This window comes from Echinops telfairi, unplaced genomic scaffold (genome assembly GCF_000313985.2).
Source record: "Echinops telfairi isolate 266 unplaced genomic scaffold, ASM31398v2 ScPeMD7_7424;HRSCAF=8462, whole genome shotgun sequence".
Classification (NCBI taxonomy): Eukaryota; Metazoa; Chordata; class Mammalia; order Afrosoricida; family Tenrecidae; genus Echinops; species Echinops telfairi.
This window is the reverse complement of record NW_022111324.1, coordinates 21,380,820-21,408,655: the sequence shown is the minus strand read 5'-3', so window position 1 is coordinate 21,408,655 and position 27,836 is coordinate 21,380,820. Positions and strand designations below refer to the sequence as shown.

The window sequence follows — 27,836 nt, the reverse complement described above, 5'->3', positions numbered from 1 at the left end:
TTTTTTTTAAAAGGCACTGATTAGAAACAGAAACAAACAAACAAACAAATAAATAAAAGAAGTCCTGGTGTCACACTGGGTGAATCGTTGGACTGCTAACTGCAAAGTGAGTGGCTCAAATCCACCATGTGCTCCAAGGTAGAAAGGTGAGGCAGCTTGCTCCGATACAGGTGTGCTGTTTTGGAAGCCCACAGGGGCAGTTCCACTCTGTACTACAGGGTTGCTATGAGTCAGCATTGCTTCAATGACAGTTGTTGTTTTTTTTTTAATGACTTCAAGTAAAAAAAAATAGTTTTCAAGTTAGAGAATAAAGCTTTAATTTTTTTTAAAGGCACAAGCTGAGAAAGTTACAAGAAAGCACATCAAGCTAATGACAATACACTAGGAGTATCTATTGTGAAGTTTATTCTTTTTTAACTTTTTAAATACTACACATGAATCCTTTATGAAAGTAAAGGAAGGGAAGAGGAGGAGGGAGAAAGGCAAAGAGCATAAAAAGACTGCCCACAAAATTATTATCAATGCCAAAATGTGTATCCTGACATATACAGCTACTTAATATACACAAGTATGGACACATTAGTATGGTTTAATGTCGTGTTGTTTCTGTTATACAACAAACAGCTTTTAATAAGAACTGTCTTGTTTCTGAAACTTATTCTTTATTAAAGACCTTAGAAAGTTCCTGTACCCTCAATATTGGTAACATATCATTTTATAACTATCACTAAAGTTTTAACTTAGGTTTTAAGTACTTACATTCTATTCCCTGTGTACTGTTCATATGGGTGACAGTCACCAATATCATTAATAGCAATGATACAGCTGTTGATAGTAAATCTTATAGAGAGGTTATTTAATGTTTATTATCAACTTTAATAGAATAGGTAATAAATATAGCTATAAATTGCTTAAATATTTCTTAAATTATAGGATCACTAACAATAAATTGTTTTTCAAAATCTCTATATTATAGCATTATTAGTTAAAACATTATTAGTAACTTAGCAAGTCTTAAAACAAAAATTCCCCTTAACATTTAATGAATACTTAATTCTCAAAAAAAGGGTATTGATATAGGTTGACAATACATATTGTGGCTAAAATGCAAGATAATTTGACTAAATCAACAACTATAACCTCACTGGCCACAACATAACCAACAGTGCATGCTCGCGGTGCACGCGGATGAAGCCGGGCAATCTGAAGCACCACTGTAATTGAGCCATGACAGCCCGGACTCGAGTGCAACAGAAGGTTCACGAACTAAATTTAAAGAGTTTCGGCCTTAAAAGTCTATGGATGTTTTGTTGTTATAACTAACCACAGGGATATTGCTTTATATATATAAAAACGTTTCTGCTGAAATACTGTACAAAAAATTTTACAGTCGTTTTGGTGTCAACCCTCTGACAGTGTCCCCAGTGTGGCCTCCACCCACACCGCTCTGACCTTTGGCTGCGGCACTGATATACGTATATCTACGCATGGGACAGGGGCTCCCTGGATAGTGCCATACTCTGTATCTCTTGGAGTTTTCATACCCACCGGTAGAATGTAGACAGGTTATTTCTACAGAAGCTTTAGTATAAGACAAATATATATTAACTTACATGTTTACTGGGAGAGGTAGACGATTCTAGTTCCTGTGAGAAAACCATATCTTCAGTAAGTACGCTGTGATCTGGACTCCCTGGCTGCTCTTGAACTACAGGCTCAGATGATATATACTCAACAGCAGGGCTGCCCAATTCTTCTGGAATAGAGCTTCCACTGTTTAGATGAGAGTAGGAAGGTATTGGAGATTCCTCTTCACTGGCTATTTCTAGGATGGGAGGGTGAAACAGAAAAAAAGATGCACAATCTTAGTCAATGAAAAAAATTCAACTGTTCAACTTTATATTTGTTTTTTAGCATAGCATCACTGGCTGCATTTAGTTAGCAATTTCTTTAACACAACACTTAATCAATTACATTTACTACAAAGTCTGTTATTCACATTATGGAATTTTGCACGACACAAACTAGAAGATATCTGTAATATGTATTCACAATGATGACTGACAATCCGAGTGTTTGTGAGGATGCACAATTATAACTCATATATTCTTTAGGAATCAAAATTGGTCTAATGACTTTGGAGAAAAAAACTAGCATTACCAAAACATATCAGTGAGCTTAAAAAAGTGTGTGGAAAATAGAATTAAAGGATAAAAATATAAAAAGCAAAAACATAAGCTCCGAGTTTCAGATACTTTTGAAAGCAACCAAACCAGCCCCTCCCGAAAGAACTGAGGCTCCTTGGAATTCAACCACGTTAATACAGTCTCTAAAAACATGAGTTCCCTTTAAAGATATTTTAAGATTAGGAAACAAAAAGCAGTCAGAAGGAGTCAAATCAGGACTGTAATACGTTTTCATCAAAAATCCCACAAAATTGCCCTCATTTGATGAGAGGAATAGGCAGGGACTTTGTCATAAAGCTTTCGGCATTTTTCTGCTAACGCTTTAGTTAGCTTTCTTAAAACATTTTCATTATAACCAGATGCTCTTATTCTTTGGCCTTCCAAAAAGTCAACAAGCAAAATGCCCTGAACATGCCCAAACCCTGTCCCCATGATCTTTGCTCTCGACGGTTCCACTTTGCTTTGCCTGGACCATTTCCACCCCTTGGCAGCCACTGCTTAGATTGTGCATTGTCCTTGACTCACACTGGGGAAACCACGGCTCAGCTCTTGTTCCAATTCTTTCCAAAACTGCTTCAGGAACTTGAACTCGTTTGAAATTTCCATTGAAAGTTCTGCTCTTATGTGCAGCTTGTTTGGGCTGAGTGGTTTCAGCACCCATTGAGCAAAATGTATGCTCAACTTTAATTTTCAGTCAGAAATATGCAAGCTGAACCAACTGAGAAGCTAGCAATGGATCTCATTCATAACTTGGGGACTGTCTGCAATGGCAGCGGGGCTCCATCCGGCAAAGTAAGTCATTGTTAACGTAGGCAACCACCAGCCACACATTCCAGATCCTCCTATTCTTTCCTCTCCTCCCTCTGGTGCTTCAAGGGAACAGGTCCCATGTGTTGTGCCATGGATGTCTGTGTACAAGTTTTAGAAACCCAGGGCATTGCGCAACAAACTAGGAAGTAAAACAGAAGCAAGCACTATACAGGTTATTAGGCCAATTAACCGGGCTGTCCCATGAAACCAGGACCTTAATCCTTCAAAACATGAAACCAAATCCCATGAGGTACTTAGTTATACATGAGCAGTCACAGATGTCAACCTTTTCCAAAAAATGGTTATTGAATAGATCTTAGTTATCTACTGCTGATATAATAGAAATACCAAATGTGGATGGCTTTAACAAACAAATCTATTTTCTCACAGCTTAGGAAGCTAGAGGTCGAAATTCAGGGTGCTGGCTCTAGGGGAAGGGTAGCTCTCCTTGTTGGTTGTGTTTCTGTGCTATTTTCCTTTGGTTTGGCATCTCTCTTCTGTCACTCTGTTTACTTGTTTACTCTGATTTAAGATAGCCCTATACTAATCCTGCCTCGTTTTTAAAGTGTTGAAAAGCAAAGAGGTGACTTTGAGGACCAAGGTGTGCCTGACCCATGCCGTAGTATTTTCAGTCACCTCATACGCATGTGAAAGTTGGACAGTGAATAATGAAGACCAAAGAAGAATCGATGTATTTTGTGCTGGCGGAGAATACTGAAAGTATCATGAACTCCCCAAAGAACAAACAAATCTGTTTTGGAAGTACAGCGAGAATGTTCTGTTCTGTAGAAGCCAGATCATGTATTTGGACATGTTATTAGGAGAGATCAGTCCTTGCAGAGGGACATCACGCTTGGTGGAGGGGCAATGAAAAGAGGAAGGGCCTCTACAAGATGGACTGCCACAGTGGCTGCAATAACTGGCTCAAGCTTAACAATTATGAGGATGGCGCGGACCGGACCAGGTAGTATTTCATCCTGGTGAACACAGGACCACTAAGTATCAAAACCCACTCGATGACACCGAACAGCAACACTCTTGCCTCATGAACTGAACAAAATCAACCCCCAACTAGAATTATAACCACAGGCACTGAGATTAGGATTTGCACGACAATTATTTGGGGGCACAATTCAATCTATGGCAATATTACACAGTTCTACCAATTCACTCTTTTACAGATTTATACAACTGTGACAGTGATCACAAGAGCTGATTTGGCAAGACTATACTTAATCAAAGTGATATTGTTATCATTGTTAGCTCACCCTTCCCTCTCCTACAAAGAACTAATAGGTTTTCTTTTCTAAGCATTTGTCTCTTGTTATCTTTTTATATATGCATTGTTGTTGGGAGATACTGCTGAGTCCGTTTCCACCCATAGGAGTCCCTATGTTCAACAGAAGGAATAATGCCCCTACCAGTCCTCCAGTAACAGATGACGTTTTGGTACATACTATATAATATGGATAGAGCGGGAAGGCATTCGGCTGAGTGAAATCAATCACAAAAGGACAACTATTGCACAACCTCACATAATTTTTATTGTGCTAGTCTTAACATTTTGTAGGTATTTTCTTAGTTTTTAGAACAGGTATGCTCCAGCACAGTTGTCTATAAAATGAACTTTTATAATATGAATGTTTCCCCCAATGACTTGCATTAAAAAATAATAGATGTCAGTTTAAGGGGGGAAAAACCCATATATATATATATATGAAGGGGTACACCCTCCAAAAACCAATATTTTTATTCAAAGCTGTGTATTTAAATTTTTTTTACACAACAACCTTATCACCTTCAAAGTACTCTCCATTACACTCAATACATTTGTCAACTTTGCAATTCTACTCTTGGAAACATCTTTCAAACTCATCTGTTTACATCAGGCGTCCTCAAACTATGGTCTATGGGTCACATGTGGCCCGGCAAGGACATTTATCCGGCCCGCCTGGTGTTTTTGCCCCGTTTGTTTTTTGACTTCATAATAAGATATGTGCAGTGTGCATAGGAATTTGTTCATAGTTTTTTTTTAAACTACAGTCCGGACCTCGAACGGTCTGAGGGACAGTGAACTGAACCCGTTTAAAAAGTTTGTGGACCCCTGGTTTAGATGGGTGACAGCACCTCCCCTCATTTTTTTCCTTCACCTCTTCTATTGTCAACTCGCTGTCCTTTCATGTCCCTCTTCATTCACAGAGACAAAAATAAGTCTCATTGAGCAGGGTCAGGTGAGTAAGGTATGTGGGGCAACAAAGGCATGCTATTTCCCCCCCCAAAAAAACTGGTGCACTGAAATGGCAAAACCAGTCCCCAGTCAGCCACAAATCAGGCTGCTCTGTTGCACACTGTTATGTAATCTTTTCAGAACCTCTAACTAGAAAGCTTGATTAAAAGTCTGACCTGGTGGGATGAACTCCAAATGCACTGTCCCCCTCACATCAAAAAACAAATAAGCATTGTTTTGGGGGGTACCCCCCCTCTCGTGTACACGCATGCGCGCACGTGTGTGTGTGTGTGTGTGTGTGTGTGTGTGTGTGTGTGTGAAGGGATTAAGTTCTTGAGGAAAAGGAAAAGGTGACTTTGATCAACTGTGTCATTGATTTTTTTTCACGTCTCTTCACAAGTCTGGTGCCACAGAAAGGTCTGGCACTCTGCTTCAAAGGTCAGTGTGAAAATCACCTGCATCACAGTTCCACTCTGAAACATAGGGGGTGCTGTGCACAGAACTGATTCAATGCCAACTGAGCGCTTGCTGTGTATAGTTCAATGATTTATCGTTTAGCTTTGTATGCTTCTGAGTTTTGTATAAAATGAATTATAATGCTTGCAGTTTTGTCAAGAGTAGTTTTGTAACTCTTATACACATGAAAGTAAAATAATGTATTTCAGTTCCCAAAACTTGCCTTCCTTAGCTTAAAGGGAAAGGTCAGTCCTTTGAGTTAGTTGATCTTTACAAAATACTTTGGGCACCAAAAGTTTGCTGAGGCTGAGATGTTGAGTTAAACTGAAAACGTCAAAACCCAAGAGATGTCAACTTCAGAAACTATCATATCAATGGCAATTCTACGGTCTTCTTCACCCGATTCTGGACTTTGGCCAGTTTTTTCTGTTATTGAGGATGACTATCTTCCCTCTCTTTGGTTATCTGACCTTCCTTGAAACACCTGACCCCAATCTAAAAGCTCTTGTTTCTGATGGGTGGCATTTCTACGAATTTCTTGCACAGCTTCCATGATTTAAGATGGGTCCACGAGTTCTGTTAAAATTTTAGTATTAATCTTGCCCTCGAAATGTCCCCTGATCCCTGGCACTAAAAGTGTCTTTATCAAAGGAACCCTAATGAGTCTAAACAAATATATTGTTGAGAGCTTGTCTGCAGCTATCCACATTTTACTTATAATAAACCAGTCCACGTAGGAACTGAAACCTTGTACACAATATACGTCTTGGTTTACCATATATACTCAAGTATAAGCCAAGTTTTTCAGCACATTTTTAATGCAGTTTTTGTGGTAAAATTAGGTGCACCTCGGCGGATATTTGGGTTGGCGTATACTCGTATATACAGTAACCTTGTCTGTTGATGTGCATGTTGCCATTTGGTGTGCTATGAAGTTGGTTCCGATTTGTAACAAACCACATGCAACAGAAACATGCCTGGTCCCACGCCATCCCCACAATTGTTGCTCTCTGTGAGCCCATTGTGTGCATCCATCTTGTTGAGGGTCTTTTCTTTTCACTGATCTTTTACTTTACTAAGCGTACCTTGTCTTCAGGAACTAGTCCCCCTGATAACAGGTCCAAAGTAACTTAAGACAGTCTCACTGTTCCTGCTTTTAAGGAGTGTTCTAGCTTTACAAGCAAGTTCCAAGAGAGGTTTCTTTGTGTATATTCAACACACTTGACCAACATCGTAATTGTGAGGATGGCGCCAGACCTGGCAGTGTTTCCTTTTGTTGTACATATGGTTACTGTGCACTGGAGCCAATTGGATGGCACCTAACCACCACCACCACCCAACTCAAAGGCTTCAATTCTTCTCCAGTTTTCCTTATGCACCGTCCAGGTTACTAGGCAAATGAAAAAAACAAACAAAACAAAACCATGGTTTGATCAGACACACTTTAGTCCTCAAAGTGACATCTTGGCTCTTTAACACTTTAAAGAGTTCTTTTTCAGCAGAGATAACCAATGTCATATTTCAGGTATAACCCACACTGAAGGCTGTAATCCTGGACCTTCATCAGTATATGCTTATGTCCTTTGCTTTCAGCAAGCTAGGTTGTGACATCTCCATATTGGGCTGTTAATGAGTCTTCCTCTGATCCTGGTGTTACATTCTTCTTCACATATTCTTTCTTCTAGAATCATTTGTTGAGCATACACTCAATAAGTAAGATCAAAGTATGCAATCCTGACAGCACATCTTTCCTGATTTTAAACCACACATATATATTCCTTTGTTGTAAGTTTTCATTGAACATAATATAAAATGTGGCAAAACCAGTTTTATTTATTCATTCTCCTAATAATGAACACTTAGGTGGTTTCCGATTTTCTTGATTTCAATGATTCAGGTGATGAAAGCTTAAACTTAGAATCGATACTACATAGATTAAGATCTGGGGGGGGGGATAATGTAACAGGGTAAATGTCTTCTGTATGTGGGAAAGAATAAATGTGGGAAGTCAAAGAGAGTAAGTAGCATGACATGGGCTGAATTGTGTCCTCCTTAATACAGTTGGAATCCTAACCCCTGAGTCATTTAAAGCTAATGTGATATAATGTAATTGTCTTCCATAATATAATCTGACATAATATAATCAATTCTACAATGCAATCTAATATAAAGTGAATGAAGACATATCAGTGTAGGCTGGATCTAAACCTATATAAAGAGCAGTAAGCACATACACACCAACACACAGCAAGGCAGGCACCTGTGAAGGTTCTCTCCAAGTCAAGGAACCGACAAACACCCAGGGGTTCTGACAAGAAGGAATTGACAAGGCTGAGACGCTGGTACTTTTAGCTTTCAAATGTGTGAGAAAATAGGTTTCTGTTCTTTAAAGTCGCACATTTGTGGCACTTGTGTCATACCTGCACTAGTTACAGAGACAAGTGGCTTTCATACTTGAATTTTTAAAAATCTTTACCAAAATATTGGTCATTATCATCTCAGGCACAGAGTATTTTCTGTTCTATTTCATCTTTTAAGTAATGCTGACTGCAACCCATAAATTGATTTCATAACCCTATATTGGGACATAACCCATGATTTGAAAATACTGCTCTACATAGTTCTCAAAATTTCTTATCTTAAGACTCCTTTATAGTTTTAAATAGTATTCAGGTCTCCAAAGAGCCTTGGTTTATGCAGGCTGCATTTATCAACATCTACCATAATAGAAATTAAAACTAAAAATTTAAACATCTATTCATGCAATAACAATATACTCACTACATCTTAATATAAATAATATTGCTAAAATTTTAACGTTTCATTACTAAAAAAGTTTGGTGAAAGAGGAATTTTTTAATATTTAAAAAGTATCCTCAACTTCTTACATAACAGAAGACAGCTGGCTTCTCATGTCTGTTTCTGTATTCAATCAGTAGTGGTATGCTGCTTTGATGGAAGTATATTCAAAACACCTGGCCTATTGTGGATTGAAATGTGTCCTCTGAAAAGTGACTGACCCTAGAGAAGAGCTGTGGCACAGACAGACATGTGCACACCCATGTTCACCAAAGTACGATTCACAATCGTGAAAAGAGGGGAACCACCTAAATGCCCATTAGGGAAGAAATGGATAAGCAAACTTTGGGATATACATGCAGTGGAATACTAGGCAACATTAAAGAATGCTGAATCTGCAAAACACTGTACATCATGGGTAAACCCAGAGGACATTACAGTGGGTGAAATTAGACAAGCACAAAAGGGAAAATGTTGTATGAGACCACTATTACAAAAGTCGAGGATAGGTTTTCATACTAAAAAAAAAGAGTCTTTGATAGTTACCAGAGATGGAAGAGGCAGGAGAAAAGGGAAGTCATTGGCTAGAGAGTAGATAAGTATTCATTTGCGTGAAGGAAACAGCAATATACACTAAGAGTGAGGTCAGCAAAAAATGATAGAAGGCAGACATTGAGAAGTTAACAAGAGTTAAATAGAGGTTAACACTGTTCAATCCTGCAGTAATTGATGATCTACCAGTATAGACATGCAGGCTCAACCAGGGTCCTGAATTTGGATGTCCAAGCTTCCTAAACTGTGAGAAATCACATTTCTATTTAAAAAGAAAAGTTGAATTCCTAGTCTCTAGTACTTGCGAATGTGACCACATTTGGAAATAGGGTCTTAGAGATATAATCAAATTAAGATGGGGTCATAGTGGAAGATCTCCAAATCCAATGACTGGAATCTTTAAAAGAAGGCCATGTGCAGGCACAGATGCACAGGTAAAATGCCATGTACTGCCTTTGAGCTCCCAGAAGGAACCAACGTGCCAACACCTTGAGTTTAGACGCAAGGCCTCCAGAAGAGAGAGAGAATGCGTGTCCATTGTCTTCAGCCCCCCAGTTTGTGGTCATTTGTTATGGCAAGCGCAGAAACTAGTCTACAGTCTCAGATAGACAGAAAAGGATCTTTAAATATCATTGTGGATATCTATTTTTTGATACTACACTAAACTTTAACAACTAGAGTTTATTAAAGGTTAGTTATAATTTGCAATTAGAAACAACCTCATGGAAAATTTCAGGATCTATTACATTAAAGCTATTGGTTTAAACCTTGTATTCTGAATGGATTTTATCCATGCAAATTTTTGTAGCATCATATACCGGTCATTTGAAAACTACTGGCTCACTGAGTTATGCTGATCTTTGAAATACGGCTAAATTCATCACATAATAAGATCACTTTTTGTTACACTACCATCCGTCATGAATCTAAAGTCCCTGAAGTATTGAGAAACTGGCACACTTCATGGTAGTGTAAACATTTCCCAAACCCTAATTTTTCAGTTGAAAGCTTTTTTATCACTGGGAATAAATACTATCAGTTGTCTTACTTGAAGAATCAGGATTATTTCATTCATTTTTGAGAACCTTGGGTATTTTACCCAAGCCTGAATAACCATAGTTTAGTTCGGAAAAAAAAGAAAAGACTTAATAAACCTGGTGGCTTTTACTGCGGACTGGACTCCACAGCCTTCTGACATACAACTAGCGTACTTTCCCTGTGAGTGGAGTGGTGAGGAGAACAATCACTACAGTAGTTGAGGGCCAGTGCCTTCACTCATGAAGCCAGCGCCTTCAGACACCAGCAGTTTAGCCACCGCTGCTTTTGTACAATCTATACAATGACAGCATGGTGAGAAAGGCAAATACTGTGTTAGAATTATTATAAAAATAATTTTGATCTTCCACATCCCCGAGGGCTCAGAGACCCCTCTCCTCTGGCTTCATGCACCACATTTTAAGAACCACTGTTCTTGGCCAGGTAACTGGGAAATAAACTACTGAAGGATATTTCAATCTATTACTCTTTACTTTATTATTTTTACTGTCAAAATATTTTCCAAGTTGGATTTAATCATTCTGTCCCACTTACATACCAAAAAGTTTTACGGGAATTGTAGTGGGTTTAATGCAAACAACTATGTTCATGATTTAATGCCAACAACCAGTGAATGGGATTTTATTGGGAAAAGCAATCTCTCAAGATGTAGTTCAGTTACAGGTCTCATGATGAGATAATCCTGGCTATCTTGTTAGGCCCTAACAAGATAGAAGGAACTCAGAGTAGGGGCATATGAAGGACATGTAAAGGGGGGGCGGACATTAGAGTTGCTTCTGGTATCTACAAGAGAATGAAGAAGGAAGGAAGGGACTGTCCCCTGGAACATGAGGAGCGAGTGCAGCCCTGCCAACATCTTCCTTTTTATCTTCTGGTTTATAAAACTAGAAGTGTCTGTTGTTTCAGGCTCCCATCGTGTTAGTTTGTTATGGCAGCCCTGGGAAACTAATACAGGTGTGTAATGGTATCTCTTTATGGTTCTTATTCTATGTTTACTAAGGAAGTTGAACATTTTTTAAGTGATTATTGGTTCTATAAGATCCTGAGGGGGTGCACACAGTTTGCACTAAACTACTAATCAACAAGTTGGTAGTCCTAAGAATCGACCCAAAAGCACCATGGAAGATAGGCTGGCCATCTCCTTCTCTAAGACATAGCTATTGAACAGCTATAGAGTGCACTCACACTCTGACACACATGGTCACCATGAATGCGATTGTCGAACACAGTAAGTCTTTGGGATCTTCATTTGTAATGGGGCAGTTCATTTCCTGTTTTTATTTTTCATGGATTACCTTTTTCTTTTGGTTCTTAAGAGTTGCTTATACAAAGGTAAGTGAAAAGGTGTACTACTACAGTTCTAGCTCATGGATGTATGGGTTTATTCCAAACAAAACTTGTTTAGCCATGTCTCTGCAATTAGTGGGCAGCTTCAGTCAAGATGTCTCAGTAATAAACTTGTCTTAATCGTGACACAGTGACACACACACATGCAGTTAAAATAAGGGACCTACTAGACCAGTTGAATCCAAGACAGGTCAGTTCTGAAGGTTAGGTGCCTGTCCTTTGGGATCCCAAAGGGGAAATAGTTTTTTTTTGTTCCCTTTAGTCCTTCTTAACCTTTCTGAACACTGTCCTAGGGTAAATGCTGACTTTTTTATTTCAAATGGTCGAAAGTGCAAATGAATAATCAATAGATGTTCTTAAAGGATAACAATCACAGGACTAATCATAAAGACATTTTAAGCAAACTGAAAACTGCATTTGTGAGAAAAAGGCCAGGAAGTTGCACTAACGCGGTTTTCCACGATTAACACACATGCCCAACCTTACTACATCCACTCTACAGGCCTAATCTGACTCCATCAGAGTTTGTGCTCCCCGAACTCAAAGAGAATATTAAAAATGAAAATGATTTGAGTCCCTAGAGGATGTCGAAATTGCCACTTTTACATGGTATAAATCAGAGTGCAGAATTCTTTGGGACAAGGTTCAAAATAATCCCACTGCCATCTCAATCCAATTCACAGTGATCCCATGCAGTGTTTCTAAGGCTGTAAGTCTTATTTTGGGAGCAGACGGCCTCTCCTTTCTCCTATGGAGTGCCTAGTGAGTTTGAACTGCTCACCTGGTTAACAGTCCAACTTACTCGACAGCACCACCAGGTTCCTTTCGGGGAAATGTTAGAGAGACGGAAACACTGCCTTCAAAAGTGTATAAAACTAAACAGAGGATATGCTGAGAAACAGTAGCTTTACATTTTGATATTTAATAAAAGTTTCTATGATTTCATATTTATATATTCTTAATTATGATTTATCAGTCATGGTAGGTGCCATCAAGTTGGTTCCAAATCATAGTGGCCATATCTAAACACAACAGAATGAAACGCCGCCTGGTCTGCACCATCCTCACAATTGTTCTTACGCTTGAGCCCACTGTTGCAGCCACTGTGTCAATCTGTCTGGTGGGGGGGCCTCCCTCTTTTTGCTGCCCCTTTATTTACCAAATATGATGTCCTTGTCTGGGGCATGGTCTCTCCTGACAACATACCCAAAGTACATGAGACGAAGCCTCACCATTCTTGCCTTTAAAGAGCATTCTTGGCTGTACTTCCAAGATAGTTATCAGTCATATGATAACTAAATACCATCTATTGTTTTACTTTATAGTATATTAATGAACGAATATCCGTTTACTGTATATACTCGAGTATAAGACAACCCGAATATCAGCTGAGGCACCTAATTTTACCATAAAAACTGCATTAAAAATGTGCTGAAATGTAGCAACGATGAAACATACAACTTTTCTCCAATTCCTAAATGCTTAACCCCTCCCCCCCATTTATCATGATCCCAATTCTGCCTTACAAATCTGGCTAGACTAGAGGATGCACACTGGTACAGATAGGAACTGGAAACACAGGGAATCCAGGACAGATGATCCCTTCAGGACCAGTGGTGAGAGTGGTGATATCAGGAGGGTGGGGTGGTAAGGGGGAACCAATTATAAAGATCTACAAATAACCTCCTCCCTGGGGGACGGACAACAGAAAAGTGGGTGAAGGGAGACGTCGGACAGTGTAAGAGATGACAAAATAATAATTTATAAATTATCAAGGGTTCATGAGAGGGGGAAAAATGAGGACTTAATGCCAGGGGCTTGGGTGGAGAGCAAATGTTTTGAGAATGATGAGGGCAACGAATATGCAAATGTGCTCTACACAATTGACGTATGTATGGATTGTGATAAGAGTTGTATGACCCCCAATAAAATGATTTTTTTTAAATGTGCTGAAAAACTTGGCTTATACATGAGTATACAAGGTAAGTAAGATTTACCAATGATTTCCTTAAGGTTTTTGCTTTGCAGAAGTAACATTTTAAAGGAATCTTTCTCCCTCTTTGGTATAAAAATTACCTTATAAACAGGTTGTGTGATTTTGACTTTCCTTATTTTCCCTTTGGAGCACATCTTTTGTTATCATCAAGGCTGGATCCAACTTCATTTGTCCCCCTCACTGCATTTACTGAAAAGTCTTTCTTTTCCACTGGTTTGCAGAGTCCCCTACACCAGAAGTCAACTTCTCATACATGCCCCATGACTTTTTGGCAATCTGTTCCATTTGGCTATGTGTATTATCTCTGTACAATGATCAGGCTGTTTGCATCACTACATACAACTTTAAAAGTTCTGCTGTCACGTACAGTAAGTTTCTGAATGTGTGGTTTTTCCACACCTAGGTACCCTTGCTATTTTTGGTCCTGTCCTCTTTCAAACCTTCAAGCAAACTTCGCTGGGCTTATTTAAATTGGTTTATCTCTAGAAATCAGTTCAGGGAGCGTTTATTTCTTAGGATTCTACTTGTGGATAAGGAATAGCTCTCTAGCTATTTTGGTCTTTAATGTCTCCCAATAAAATTCTAAAAATTTCTCCGTAAAGATCTTATACATTTTTTATTAAATTTATTCCTAGGTATTTTGTGATTTGGGTTTCTGTTACAAAATGCTATCTCTAACCAATAATTTTTTGGTTTGTGGGCATGTAAAATATTTTTATTTATGGATTTCATATACAGCTTTTCTAAATTCAATTAATTCTAATCGGCATGTAGATATTCTATGTGTACTGCTTATCATCTGTAAACAATGAGTCTTTCTGCTTCCGTTTACTCCCTATACCTTTTACTTCTTTTTCTCACTGCTATAGTCAATTCCCATTCATAGCGGCCCTATAGTGGTATAGTAGGTTACACATTGGGATGCTGACCCAATAGGAGCCCTAGTGGTGTAGTGGTTTAGGTGTTGTGCTGCTAACCACAAGGTCAGTAGTTCAAAACCACCAGCTGCTCTGCAGAAGAAAGATGAGGTTTTCTACACCTGTAAAAATTTATAGTATCAGAAATCCATAGAGGTAGTTCTACTCTGACCTAAAGAGTTTCTTTTTTCATTCTTACTGAACTGTTTAGGATCTACATTCAGTGTTTAATACAAAAAGGTAAAAATTGGCATCCTTGTCTTAACTTCCAAAAGCAAAGGGAAACTATTCTACATTTTATCATTAAGTGTGCTCTCCATTGTAGGCTTGGTTTTATCATTAAGTTTTGTTATGATTGGATTGGTTCCTTCAAAATAATGTGTAGAACTCTAACCCTTATACTTTAAATGTTAGCCCATGGGGTTTTTTTTGTTATGTTAAGGAGGTCGTATAAATGCTCCTACTTCTAAGGAACAACATAGACATAGGAAGAAGCAAACTAGGAAACACAGGTGTCAGGTGAAGAGCACCAAGGGATCAAAGAACACCAGGGCTACAAAAGCTGCAGATAAGATCCTTTCCCCTAAGCTAGAGAGTCCTACCCTAGACCTGATGCCCTGAATTTAAGCTCTGAGCCTCCTAATCGGTTAGAAAATGCAGTTCTGTTCTTTAAAGCCGCCCACTTGTGGTATTTCTGTTGCAGAAGGTAGGTAACTAGAATAAGTACGATCTCTGTTACATAGCTTGTAAGTGTGCTCTCAGAGGTTAGGGTTGGTTTTTTTTTTTTTTTAATTAAAGAAAACCTCTTTCTACTCATACTTTAAACCGAGGTTTGTTGTATCACAATTAAAAAATATTTTATCTAACACCTTTTCTGGATCCATTGAGATGATCGTGTAAGAATTCTGTGCTATACCACAGTTGATCATGAGGCATTGTTAATATTTTACTTGGGATAAATAAGATTGGCCTTGTCCGTTTTAGTATTGTCCTCCTCTGGACTTAGTATCAAAGTTACATGCTGACTTCACAAGGCAGTGAGAAGAATGCCTCCTCTTTGTCCATCTATGGGAAGTAAAGAATGATAAGGCCCCCCCCACCCCCATACACACTTAAATGTCTGGTGTACTAGTGAAGGCAGAGTACACTTTGTAAAAGATCTGTAAACATCTATGTAAAAACATTTTTTAGGTACTGGGTTAACATTTCTCAGATGGTCAGAGAGCAGTAAGGTTCCCTCTTGCTGACTGGTAAATGCTGATAAGGCTGTACTTTTCAAGAAATGTTTCCGTTTCATCGAAAATCTCAGGTGTGCTGGCACAGATTTCATAGCAGGCTCTACGTTCGACACTTGCAGTTCTATTTTTTCCCCTTGTTAATCATTCACATTTTAAAGGGTAATGGCGCATGTTTTTAAATAGTGTTAGCCTTTAGTTATATTTTGAATGGAGTTAGTATTACCTTTGTGTTCTGTTCTATGGTCCTCCAGTTCTTTCTTAGGGGTTTTCGTTTTTATTATGTCTTTGTCCCAAGCAGCCAGCGCTTGTTTCTCCATCTGACGAATCTCGGCTTCCTCTGCATCTAAACGTCGCTTCCACTCCAGCAGCTCCTCCGCGTGCTGCCGCCTTTGCATGAGTTTTTGCTCTCGCTTTGTCAGAAACCTGTGGCCACACGGTGAAGAATAATGAGAACTTGCCTGTGGACAGAAATCACCGAAAGCTGTACCACTCACTCCCTCATCTACAAGCTGCGTGTAAAACACAACATTCACACTACTCTTCTCTGAAAAAAAGCTTGCTCATAGAAGATTAATGAGTCAACTTATGTAGACGCTGAATGAATTAATTTTCCCTTGCAATGGTTTTAAGATTAGTAAAGGGGGGAAAAAATCTTCAGACTATCTCAACAGCCATGATGCATATATTCATCTTTCCTATGTGCTGCCTTTCTTAATAGAAGATGTACAGAATTTGTTCTGAAGGCTATGACCAGAAAATGAACCCAAACAAAGACCCAAAGCACCACCAATTAAACAAACCCCGGACCCTACAACAAACAAATGGAAAACATGTGTCCCTTTTTGAGATTTGTTTGAAAATTCATTCAGATTTTGCTGCAAGTCTAGAGAGTTTGGTTCCACCGCTTAATATGTGCAATGTCAGATGATGATCTATCTTTTCTTTTTTTCCTAGAGACCATTGAGTCCCAGTCAGAAGCCTTCCACAGTCAAAACGAAGTATTTAGTTGAATAAAAAGTACGCAGCACCACATATCTTGACTTAACCTTAACTCTGAATTTAAATGGCTCATCATGTCTTAGTTCCAAAAGACTAGAAGTGCCAGATTTAGGAAATGTTATTTGAGTATGTAAAAAGCTATTGGATAAAAGGTGGGCTACTTAAATTCCTGCTGTTAGACCCACACTGATGGTTAATTAACAAAAACGTATTCACACATCCAACAAACACTTAAAAACACATAAGAACTGTCACGCCACTTCTTAAGTCGTCAGCATATCAAATTAATGTGGAAACAAAACAAGCAGCCTTCAGGCTGTTAAAAAAGAAAAGGGGGCGGGGAGATACAGAAGAAGATGAACAAGAAAAGCAAAGCAAAACCAACAAAAAGAACAGAGCATGCTCTATCAAAGAGTGCACTTGAAAAGGTGCAAGTTACCTGACCAACTGGTTGTAGATATACAGCTGGAATTTGGGGTGAAGGTTGGGGAAACAGACACTGAGAGAGGCCCAGTGATGAGACGTAAAGACAGAGAAGAAGTAGTGAACAGGAGAGCAGTGTCTACAAAATAAGGAGGCAGATTTTAAAACCAAAAGATCAAGAGGCAGAGAGGAGGGAAAGGGAAAGCATAAGGTCGGAATGGAGACTTTCCATCCGCTTCCTGAATAACGCCGTAAGCTACCCAGTTCAAGCAAAGGCCATATCCTGCGTGACACACAACATGTACTTTCATAAATATTAATGATTTCTTCTCAGATGCTAGCAACCACCATCGATGTTTTCAGGTAAATCTCCCTGCACACACATAGAGTAATGAGAAGTACAGTGGGAGCTAAATGAAATTCCCCATAAACGTCAATGTAGAGACAACAATCACGGAATGAAGCGAGGACGTCAGCAACACCACGTCCACAGGTAACCCTGAGCAAGTGGTTAAGTCTGAAATTAAAGACCTTTACATCTTCCTCACTACTTACCATCACAATCCAACTGGGAAACAGTAATTTAAAAAACTCAATCTGTAGTAAAAATATTTCTTCATCTATAAAATGAAACTTATGGCTAACAAAAGGTGTCTAGCTTTCTATTTAAACATTTAAATACTTATATTGACATACAGTGCCCCTTGAATAAACTAGCAATGATATTTAAGAACAAAGTGAGCTAGTCCCAATAAACACAATCAGTAAAAAAAACATTCAGTGGACAGCTCGGTCATAATGTTAAAGGTCAGAAGAAAATTCTGTATGGTAAAGCTACAAAAGCAGAAAACACAAACTTCTCCTTTCTGTAGCAGTAAATACATCATTATATATATATATATATATACACATATATATGTGAAAGGATAAATAAGTGGTGTGAAAAGGTAAATTCTCTTTGACAGAGCATGCTCCTGTTCACATGCACACAACAATAACCTATTGATCAAGGCAATGTGTACTGTCTTTGAAGGGCAAGAAATAATATCAGTATGTCACAGAAGCGAGAAAATCTAGGTATAAATCCAGCCATCCACTCGGAATTTATAAAATCTGTACAATATTGCCTACAAGTCTTTAAGGAGCAGATAATTTCCATGTCTATTTCCCACATTGTAGTTTCATTTTCCCTTCAGTTATTTATACAAGTACACATACACACTCATATCTGGATTGCCTTGATTTTCTGCAGAAAAGTTCAAGAATAAATACTTTTGCCAAATTTCAGTAAGGCAATACAATCTTCCTTGCCATTTTCTTGGATATTTAATAAGCTTATTTTTATGCCAATTATCAAAATATTCTATAAAATCAAGCATACTTGGCAAAAGGTTAAAAAAATTCATAACATTCAAAGATCACCCACCCTCTTAAGTATGTAACTGCTAAATGCATGCATGACCTAGTACAAAAAGTAAAATAATATTGGAGCATGTGAAGTAAACTTTGAAATATATATATTTTTCTCTGTTAAATACTGAAAATGTATTTTCCATTTATAAGGACTAAACTTTTGAATATTAAGGCTGTAGTTTAGAAATGAAAAAAACTAATGACTAACAATTGGAAAATAAAACGTTACAAAATATTTCAAGAAACATTTTAAACTTAATCTTAACATTAGAACTTATTCCCAGAAACATAGGTTCCTTATTTAGTTATACATATTTTAGAAAGTAAAAGGTTTCTATTAAAAGTTGAAGAGTTGGGAAAGAAGAAGCAGTACTTCACATATAGTTAATATCCTTCAAGATGTTGCACAAATAAGAAACCAAAAAAAATTGTGAATAATAGCACTTTTTACTTTAAAGACTGCTTTGTAATTTGGGGGCCCTTGCAACTCCACAAAAAGTTAAGGATTGGTTTTTCCCATTTCTGCAAAAAAGGATGTTGGGATTTTCATGACATGGCACTGAAGCTACAGATAGCTTTGTTTAGTATTGCCATATTAATAACACTAAATCTTCCAATCAATGGACATGAACTGCATTTCCTTATTTCCATCTTTTTAAATTCTTTTCAGCAATGTTTAGAATTTTCAGTGTGCAAGTCTTCAACCTCCCTGGGTAATTCATTCTAGGTACTTGATTCTTTTCCATTTTTTTCTTTCAGTACTTCATGCTTTTAGATTCCATTTCAAATGAAATTTCACTTTAATTTCCTCTTAGCCTGCTCATTGCTGATGTACCCAAACCCAACAGATGTGCTGATGTATTCATTAGTTCTAATAGCTTTCTTGTGGATTCTTTCCGATTTTCTATATATAGGATCATGATCATGTCAGCAGCAAATTCAAATAGTTTTACTTCTTCCCTTCAATTTAGATATTTTTATTTCTTTACTTTGCCTAATTACTCTGGCTATTGCAGTACAATATCAGGCATCATTGACTGGTTCCTGGTCTTAAGAAGAAAGCTCTCCGTCTTTGTCCATTGAGTAGAACCATGGGCTTTTATATATGCCCTTGATCATACTGAGGAATTTCCCCTCTATTCTTAGTCTGTTGAGTGTTTTTGTCACGACAGGTGTGTTGGACTTGCTCACAGGCCATGATTTCTTTAAATATCCGTTTTATCCCTTTTTCCCTTTTTCAGTCAGCTCAACTCTTCTGTTGAGACCTTCCACTGGATTTTTCATTTTGTTTACTGCACTTTTCATCTCCAGTTAATGAAAAGAATTTTTTTTTCTTATCACCTACCTATCAGTTCAGGGAGAAATGGTATGAAGATTTTTGTTCCTAAGTCTGTCTTTAACCTGAACTTTAACCTGAACCATACTAACCAGAATAGTTAGTAAGGTTTGTATCTAGTATTAGTCAAATGTTTGTCTTAGTATATGGAACATAGTATGCATTTCTATGCATAAAAGACATTAAAGAAACACTTCGCTACACTAAAGTCTCTCTAACATAGTAATACAATAATAGTAATTTTCATTAAATATTTTAATATAGTTTTGGTGAATGTTAACAGAAATATTCATCTCCCATTCAACAACTCACACACATTTAGTTGGAATCCCCTCAAGAGAACTCTTCCCACTCCATCCCGAGGTTATCCATTTCCACTTATGTTGTTTGCTCACAGTCTATTGTTTAGCGTACTAATAACGTTTTGAGGAGTAGTGCCTACTTGTTATTACCAACCACTGTACGTACTTCAAATTTATAATATAATAAGCTTTATGGGGGCTGGTTCCTAACCACAGGATGTATGGAAATCAGATGTTCATAACTGAGGGACAGCTTATATTCTTGCTTTATTCGTGTAACTCTTTCCTGCTTTTCTTTAGCTCTTTTCTTTCAACTTCTTTGGGCATGTTTAATACTGTTGTTTTAAAGTTATTCATTTTGTCCATTATCTGGCTGCAATAGAGAAGATTTACCTCTTTTCAGCTTATTCTTTTGAATGGGTGATGACTTTCAGTTTCTTGCATGCCTTGCAATTTTTTGTTGAATCCAGGACACAGAATATTATACCGTGTTTGCTCTGGGGTTGTGTGTGGCTTTTTCAAATCCCCAATATAAATGATGTTTTCAAATGAACTAATTTCTGCAAGAAATTCTCCTGTGGTTGCAGCCTTCGGTCTTTGTTCATCTCTTTCCTTGCTCACTCAATGTGAGCTCCAATATAGGCCAGAGTACAATTCAGACCTTCAGACAGCTCCCAAATGGATTAGAACAGAAACAATGAAGAGTACACCAGCAGTCAGTCTGTCCTGTTTACTCTAAGAGCCAGAGACCTACCCTCCTCTAAATTCACAAATTGTAGTCTGTTCCTGCTGCAAGAGCTTCCATGGCTACAAGAGAGGGCAAGGGAGAGATGGAGACTATAGTACGTTTTCTACCAATTAAAAGTCCCCACTTTCCCGTTTCAGTTTGTGGTTAGTTCTCACAATCCAATATCTATCTATCCGAATTCTTACAGAGTTGAGATTACAGATTTCTATTTGCTTTTGTTAGTGCTCATGAGATGGGTTTAGGTGGTCAGAACCTTAGACTGATCTGTTCACAAGACCATCTTCCCAGAAAGCACTCTTTAATTCACTTTGCAAATCACACGTGCACATTCTGAACTTGTGTCATGTGGCTATTCAACTCCAGTAACCAGTCATCTAGCACTTTTCCAGTTTCAAAAAATACTATTTGGAAAGGTCAGTTTGTATTGAAGTTAACAACTCTCTGTTTAAAAAAACAAACAAACAAAAAGGTAGTGGGGGGAAGAAAGGGGAAACTGATCACAATGATCCATATATAACCCCCTCCCTGGGGGATGGACAACAGAAAAGTGGGTGAAGGGAGACCGGTCAGTATAAGACATGAAAAAAAAAGATTAATTATCAGGGGTTTATGAGGGAAGGGCGGGTGTGGGAGGGGGAAAATGAGCTGATACCAAGGGCTCCAGTAGAAAGAAAATGTTTTGAGAATAATGATGGCAACAAATTACAAATGTGCTTGACACAATGGATGTATGTATAGCTTATGATAAGGGCTATCCGAGCCCCCAATAAAATGATAAAAAAAAAGGTAGGTTAGAAACAGATATGATAACTTACCTAGCTTTAAATGGACAACTACAAGCCTCCAGAGATGCTCCAGGCTTACAGAGGACACATATTCTAGGCTTTGGCTTACCCTGTGGTGTTCTATGGTGGTGAAAACACTGGAACCGAAGGCTTGTTCTAGCATTGCCATTCTGGCAGGGACAGGACCCGGAGCAAATTACATATCTTTGTGGGCCTCTGTCTTTCAAGTCAAGCAAAGGGACTAAAACAGCTCTTTTAGTTCTGACATATCATTCTTTACTTCTCTATTCAAGAATGTCCTACTTAAAAAAAAACACTCCTCCTTCCCGTACTGAGTGAATCTAATTGTAGATTATGTTTCAATAGATTATAAAACCATACTATAATTTGTATCATCTAGGTTTAAAATGAAACATCGGAAATCCTTTCTCTGCAAGATATACTTAACAAAATAAACAAATATCTAATACTATTTTTATTTCACATATTAAAGAATATCACAATATTTTTATAGCAAAATCTGATTGTGGATCACATGATTCAGCTGGTTAAATGTCTGTCTCAAATTATGTTATTTGGTTACATTAAAAAAATTCAGCTACTGAAGTATTCAAAATTATTCTATAATCATCTTTGTTCATATGTTGTACACAGGCAAGGTGCTGCAGACAGGTATGATAATTTCCAGCTGCAAAAGCTTGAAAGGCACTGCTGGACAACTCCTTCTCCTGATGGGTAAGCCCAGAGGACTGACCTGTCCCTTCATGTTTCTCGACTCCCTGACCCGCAGCCTTGTCCACAGCCATCTTCCTGTTTTTACTCAGATTTTCCCTGCATGTGACGAGGCTCCAACTCCAGCCACAGGCCTAGCTGCTGTTCTAAACCTCAGAGGATGACCCTGTGCCCATCCCCCAGCCTGGGACCCTGGGCTCCCGCCTGAACAGTGAGCTGATTTCTAATATCCTAATCACTTAAAAATTCCTTCTGGTTTTACATTTTTTAACTCCATATTATTTTAAGCAAAAGTAGAGTGCTATATATTTAAATACGGAATTATTATTTCAAGTTTTTAAGTACTATAATAATAACTAAAAAGGTAAATAAGATATAAATACTGACTTAAAAGAAACGTAAACTTTTCCTACAGCAAAATGTCTAATTACTTGCATACATATAAATAAAACTTTATGGCATACTCTTGAACTGAGTACAGAAAGTAAATATACATTATCAAGCCATCAGAATTTATTTAGTTACTACCTTTAAACCAGAGCCCTCTCTAAGAAAATTATAATTCTAACTTAAAGGCAATGATAGTTAACAATCTACAATAATTTGAATTGAGATGCCTACCTTCAATAGATGATTAAAAGCCTTCCCTTGTCATACATTTTTCATCTTTTAAAGTTAGTAAATTAAGAGTTTCAGGAGGTTATAAAATCATGTTAGAACACTATTATGAAATGTTCGTCTGCTTAACTTTTGGGTTATTTAAAATTAAAAGTAAGTTAACATTTCTCCTTCAACAGTTTCTAAGCAAACAGAAGCAAAAGGAATATTTGAAATGTTTTGTGACTGACGGCTTTGTTTTTCTATGTTCTTCATCTGAAAATGATAAGAAACAAAAACTATGCTAATCTTTTTTCTTATGCTAGAAAAACTGTATACAAGTTATATTTAAGCTAAACAACCTATCCATGAACATTAATATACACCATCAGTAAAAATGTATCTTTCTCTTCTGAACTTCCTTAACAATTGATCTCTGTATACTTTGAAGGAACCAGCCACTTTTCGCTCTCTCTCTTTAAAAAATTAATTTACTGGGGGCTCATGCAATTCTTATCACAATCCATACATACATCGTGTCAAGCACATTTGTACATATGTTGCCACCATCATTCTCAAAACATTTTCTTTCTACTTGAGCTCTTGATATCAGCTCATTTTCCCCCCCTCCCTTCCCACTCCCCTCCCCCTCATGAACCCTTGATAATTTATGAATTATTATTATTTTGTCATATCTTACACTGTCCAACATCTCCCTTCACCCACTTTTCTGTTGTCCATCTCCCAGGGAGGAGGCTATATGTAGATCTTTGTAATCGGTTCCCCCTTTCCACCCCACCTTCCCTCCACCCTCCAGGTATCGCCACTCTCATCACTGGTCTTGAAGGGATCATCTGTCCTGGATTCCCTGTGTCACTTTACTCTTTTTTCCAATTGGGCCATCCTAAACTCTTGAGGGAAAAAGGTTTGTGTCCCTCAAAATCTAGATCATACAAATCTCAAAATTATGTTGCTGAGGGAATAAATGAATAATTAATAAATAACATGAAAAAGCAAGATACTGTTATGAAGTAAAGAAATTAAATGCACAGTCTCCTACGTTAGCAATGCAGCCCTTAAGCTGAAGATAATGCCACTTTTTATGTTTCATTTGTTCAGTAGGGAATTTCCTTGAACTGGAATTCACAAAACAATAGGAAGAGCTGATGGTAGGATTTGTTTACCATAGAAATCTGTTCTTTCACGCTATATAATCTACTTCAGTTTTAAATAACATTTATCACAGCAATGAACCAGATTTAGATTTTATTTACAAATACTAATGAAAAAACTGAGGACAGCATGTCTTTTGCAACTATATTTTCCTTTTTACTAACTTTTTGCTTTCCATTACACTGAGAAATAGAAATTACTTTTAAATGTCAATTCAATAAAGGGATCTAGGAAAAAAACACAAATCACAATTATCAATTTTAACAAGGGCACTGTCTCAATTAAAAATAAGTTTCATTGTAGCCAAGAATGGTTTGATTACTGTAGAAAAATATCTTTCATTAAATCCAAGTTCGGAGAATAACAATAAGAAATTAGAAATGAAATTTTTCCCTTAGAAAAACTATTTTTGGTGACTACTTTTTGACAAGTGTTTTGTATTAATAAATAGGAATCTCGACAAAATGAATACCTCTGCAAATCTATAAAACCCACAGTAACAAAAGCTCAAATAATTCTGTTCTGTAACAAAACTCTAAACATTAACCTCTTACCTCTTCTTTGGTTACTGAGGTGATACTCCAGTATCGTCAAAGGAGACTAAATTGTAAAGTTCAGTGTGATCTAAATAGTATTTAAGGACTAGATTTTATGGGACGTTTTTCCAAGTAAGTCCAACCTAGTTCTCTAACAATAAACTCCCTGTTTGTGGGCTGTGGTCTCCATGGAGTAAATGCTACAGTGTTCTTGGTACAGCAGTCGAGTAGGTTCTTGACATACTATAGAACTCACCCAATCTGACCCCTAAACTCCCTTTTAAATGACTTTTTAACTTTGGAAAATACATCAATACATCCTCAGATTTCAGCAACATCATCCAAGCATATTGTATTATTATTATGCCACCTCTGCACAAAGCCCACCCCTATCCTAAACACAACTGCAGTGATTCAAACAATCAATAAGAAGTTACTGAATGCTTCAAGGTCTCTTTAACTAATTTCCCAAACAAGTGTTTACTCAAAAAATCTAGTTCAAGATTTGGACACTGAAATTAATTCACAAAACTTGAACAAAGTCAGTAAGTCCAACCTTAAATTTTTAAAAATTCACATTAAATCGGAAATTAGCATATTAATTGACTGACTTCACAAACACCCTAGGATTAAGAGTTTCTTAGGTGGTTGAACTATTACAATACTACTCACAGAGCTTGGCAATGAAGAGTTTACTGACACAGGAAAGCGACTATCATTCCTGGACCTCTTTTCCTCCCAACAGTTACCACTCAGGGAAATTTGGAAGCAGATTAAAATGCCAAATCAGTGACAAAAATTTATATGGGAGTTTATTCTAATTTTGACTTCAAAGATCTCCAAAAGCAACAGAGCATGCCTACATCGGCCAGTGGAAATTTTATCAGAAGCAGAAAGTCTATTTTAAACGTCAATAAAATCCTATTTTATGTGTACCTATGAGAATATTTTCTCCTTTCTATTAAAAAGTACAATTAAGTGTGAAAGTTATATTTTAGCCTTAACTAGTCTATCTCATGGAAATCACCAAAAAGGAATATTACATAGTGGTTTTAATCCCATATCATTTTACTTTAAAGTTTTATTTTTAATTTTAAAACAATAGTTTCATAATCATATTTTTATGTTAAAAAATGGTTTTCTAGGGATGAAATGTCAATGTATAACACTGTACCCAGAAAACATAAAAGTCTGATTTATAACTTCTTGACAATTAAAAAACCACTAAGTCATGATTTTGTGTTAATTATTAATATAGAGCATTATTAAATATAAAGTGTGATCACACTATCAAAGGATACCAAGGTACAATTTAAGTCTGATCTATGATTCAAACTACTAACTAAAAACCAAAAAAGAGAATCAACAAAAGCTTACGCAGATCTCTTTTCCATAATTAATGGATTTCAAGGAAGCTAGACAAAGTGAATGAAAGTGTATCATCAGTTATTTAAAATCCTATTTAATTCTTAAACAGACATCCAAATGGTGCACTGTCACCTAAATGCCATTCTATTTGGTTCAGGTTTGGGTACAACTGAGCTACATCTAAGTAAGAGGAGCTTCTTTAAAAATCACTTAGAAATGTTTTACAAGAATGGTAGCATAACAGACCTGACTAGAAGGTACAATTGAACAACTGACATAATACTTAATAGTCCGGGGAAACTTTAGCACAGCTGGTTTTAATTGAGCAACGCATACCTACACATAAGATAAAAACTTCACCCATCTATTTGAGTAAGCCTGAGAACTGCCAGAGAGCCAAAAGGTGCCCGCCCTCCACAGCCAGTAATACGCGCTCTAATTTCAGAGAAAATATTAACCTGAACATTTAATAACTTGCCATATACACATAAAAACATATTGATTTTTGTTATACATCAATCTGCAGTAAAATGCTTTTATAAATAAGATGTAGACTTCAAAGTTGATCCAACAGTTTTATTAAACTGCCACTGAATCTCCAAAAATAATCATGCTTTACCAATCTAATAAATACAGTAACAATTATGTTGCCATGTTTTCAATGAAACTAAATAGAATATATTTATAAAAATGAATTACTTTTCATCCATGCGACTTCTCATTTTCTTCAGTTTCTGCATAATGCTGCTTGTTTCACTACTTGAGATGGAAATCGGGGAAGGACTGCGGGTTTCCAAGTCAGTTGGACCAGGACTAGTTGCTTTATTATCCTTTGTATCATCATCACTATGAGACTCCTGAAAATAGAAATAAGTGTTAACATTTTTCTGGAATTTAAAAGGATCATGCTGTTCTTGAGAGCCATAGAATCAATTCTGTCTCATAGTGATCCTATATGACAAAAAAGAACTGTCCCCCTCCACTTCTGGCATAGCCAAGGTGGCTAATGCTACTAAGAACCCATCGCAGCTGCTGCCTCTAGAGCAGTGGTTCTCAACCTTCCTAATGCTGTGACCCTTTAATATAGTTCCTCGTGTTGTGGTGATCCCCAACCATAGAATTATTTTCATTGCTACTTCATAACTGTAATTTTTCTAATGGTACAAATTGGGCGACCCCTGTGAAAGGGTGATCCAACCCCCAAAGGGGTCATGACCCACAGGTTGAGAACCACTGCTCTAGTGCTTGTGGACAAAAGTATAGGATCAAAGGATTCACATTGTGATGAAGAGTGACCAGGAAACTATTGGCACACTTGCAGGTTTTGATAACTTTTGAAATCGCACCAGAAGGAAGAAGAATTATTAAATTAGGTCAGATTTGCCTAAATGGAAATAACATAATAACGCTGGTTCCTGGAGGAGAAGGACCTGAAGTTTGAGTGGATTTTCTTGACTTATGTTTGCTTCTGTTTTGTTTTATAAACGCAACAAGATGGATTTTTTTTTGAACTTTTTAATCTCGAGATACTGTGATGCTAAGTTTCCCATTAAAGGGAAATACTTTGAAGATGTATTGTATATGCCAAATTTTATGTAAGGTAATCATGATTATCTTGGGAGAACAAAAAGGCAACAGTTTGTTATTGGAAGACGAAAATAAAGGTTGTTTTTTCGTTAACTGTAGCTTACCTTGTTATACCGTAATGGCCAGCAGGACAAAGACTGTCCCTCGTTTTAATGCCTACTTGCTTCCTATGTTAAATTGCCATTTGCTGGGTACATAAGCAAATGTGAAGAAAGCTGATGGTGCCTGGCTATCAAAAGATATAGCATCTGGG

General features: G+C 37.3%; 1 protein-coding gene and 1 pseudogene across 2 annotated transcripts in view; one reads left to right on the top strand and one right to left on the bottom strand.

Annotated features, from left to right (window-relative positions):
* The window catches only part of CEP350 (centrosomal protein 350), a 130,778-nt gene that overhangs the window by 28,666 nt on the left and 74,276 nt on the right, over window positions 1-27,836 (bottom strand). The window contains exons 26-29 of one of the 2 annotated variants that reach the window (XM_045298317.1): window positions 26,696-26,853; window positions 17,023-17,145; window positions 15,808-16,007; window positions 1,614-1,825 (exon numbers count right to left, since the gene is read on the bottom strand). In XM_045298317.1, the coding sequence (XP_045154252.1) occupies window positions 1,614-1,825; window positions 15,808-16,007; window positions 17,023-17,145; window positions 26,696-26,853 (693 nt within the window). The remainder of the gene's footprint in view (window positions 1-1,613; window positions 1,826-15,807; window positions 16,008-17,022; window positions 17,146-26,695; window positions 26,854-27,836) is intronic. The other variant, XM_045298318.1, reaches the window with a different exon arrangement.
* On the top strand, window positions 27,281-27,437 carry LOC101638166 (annotated as a pseudogene).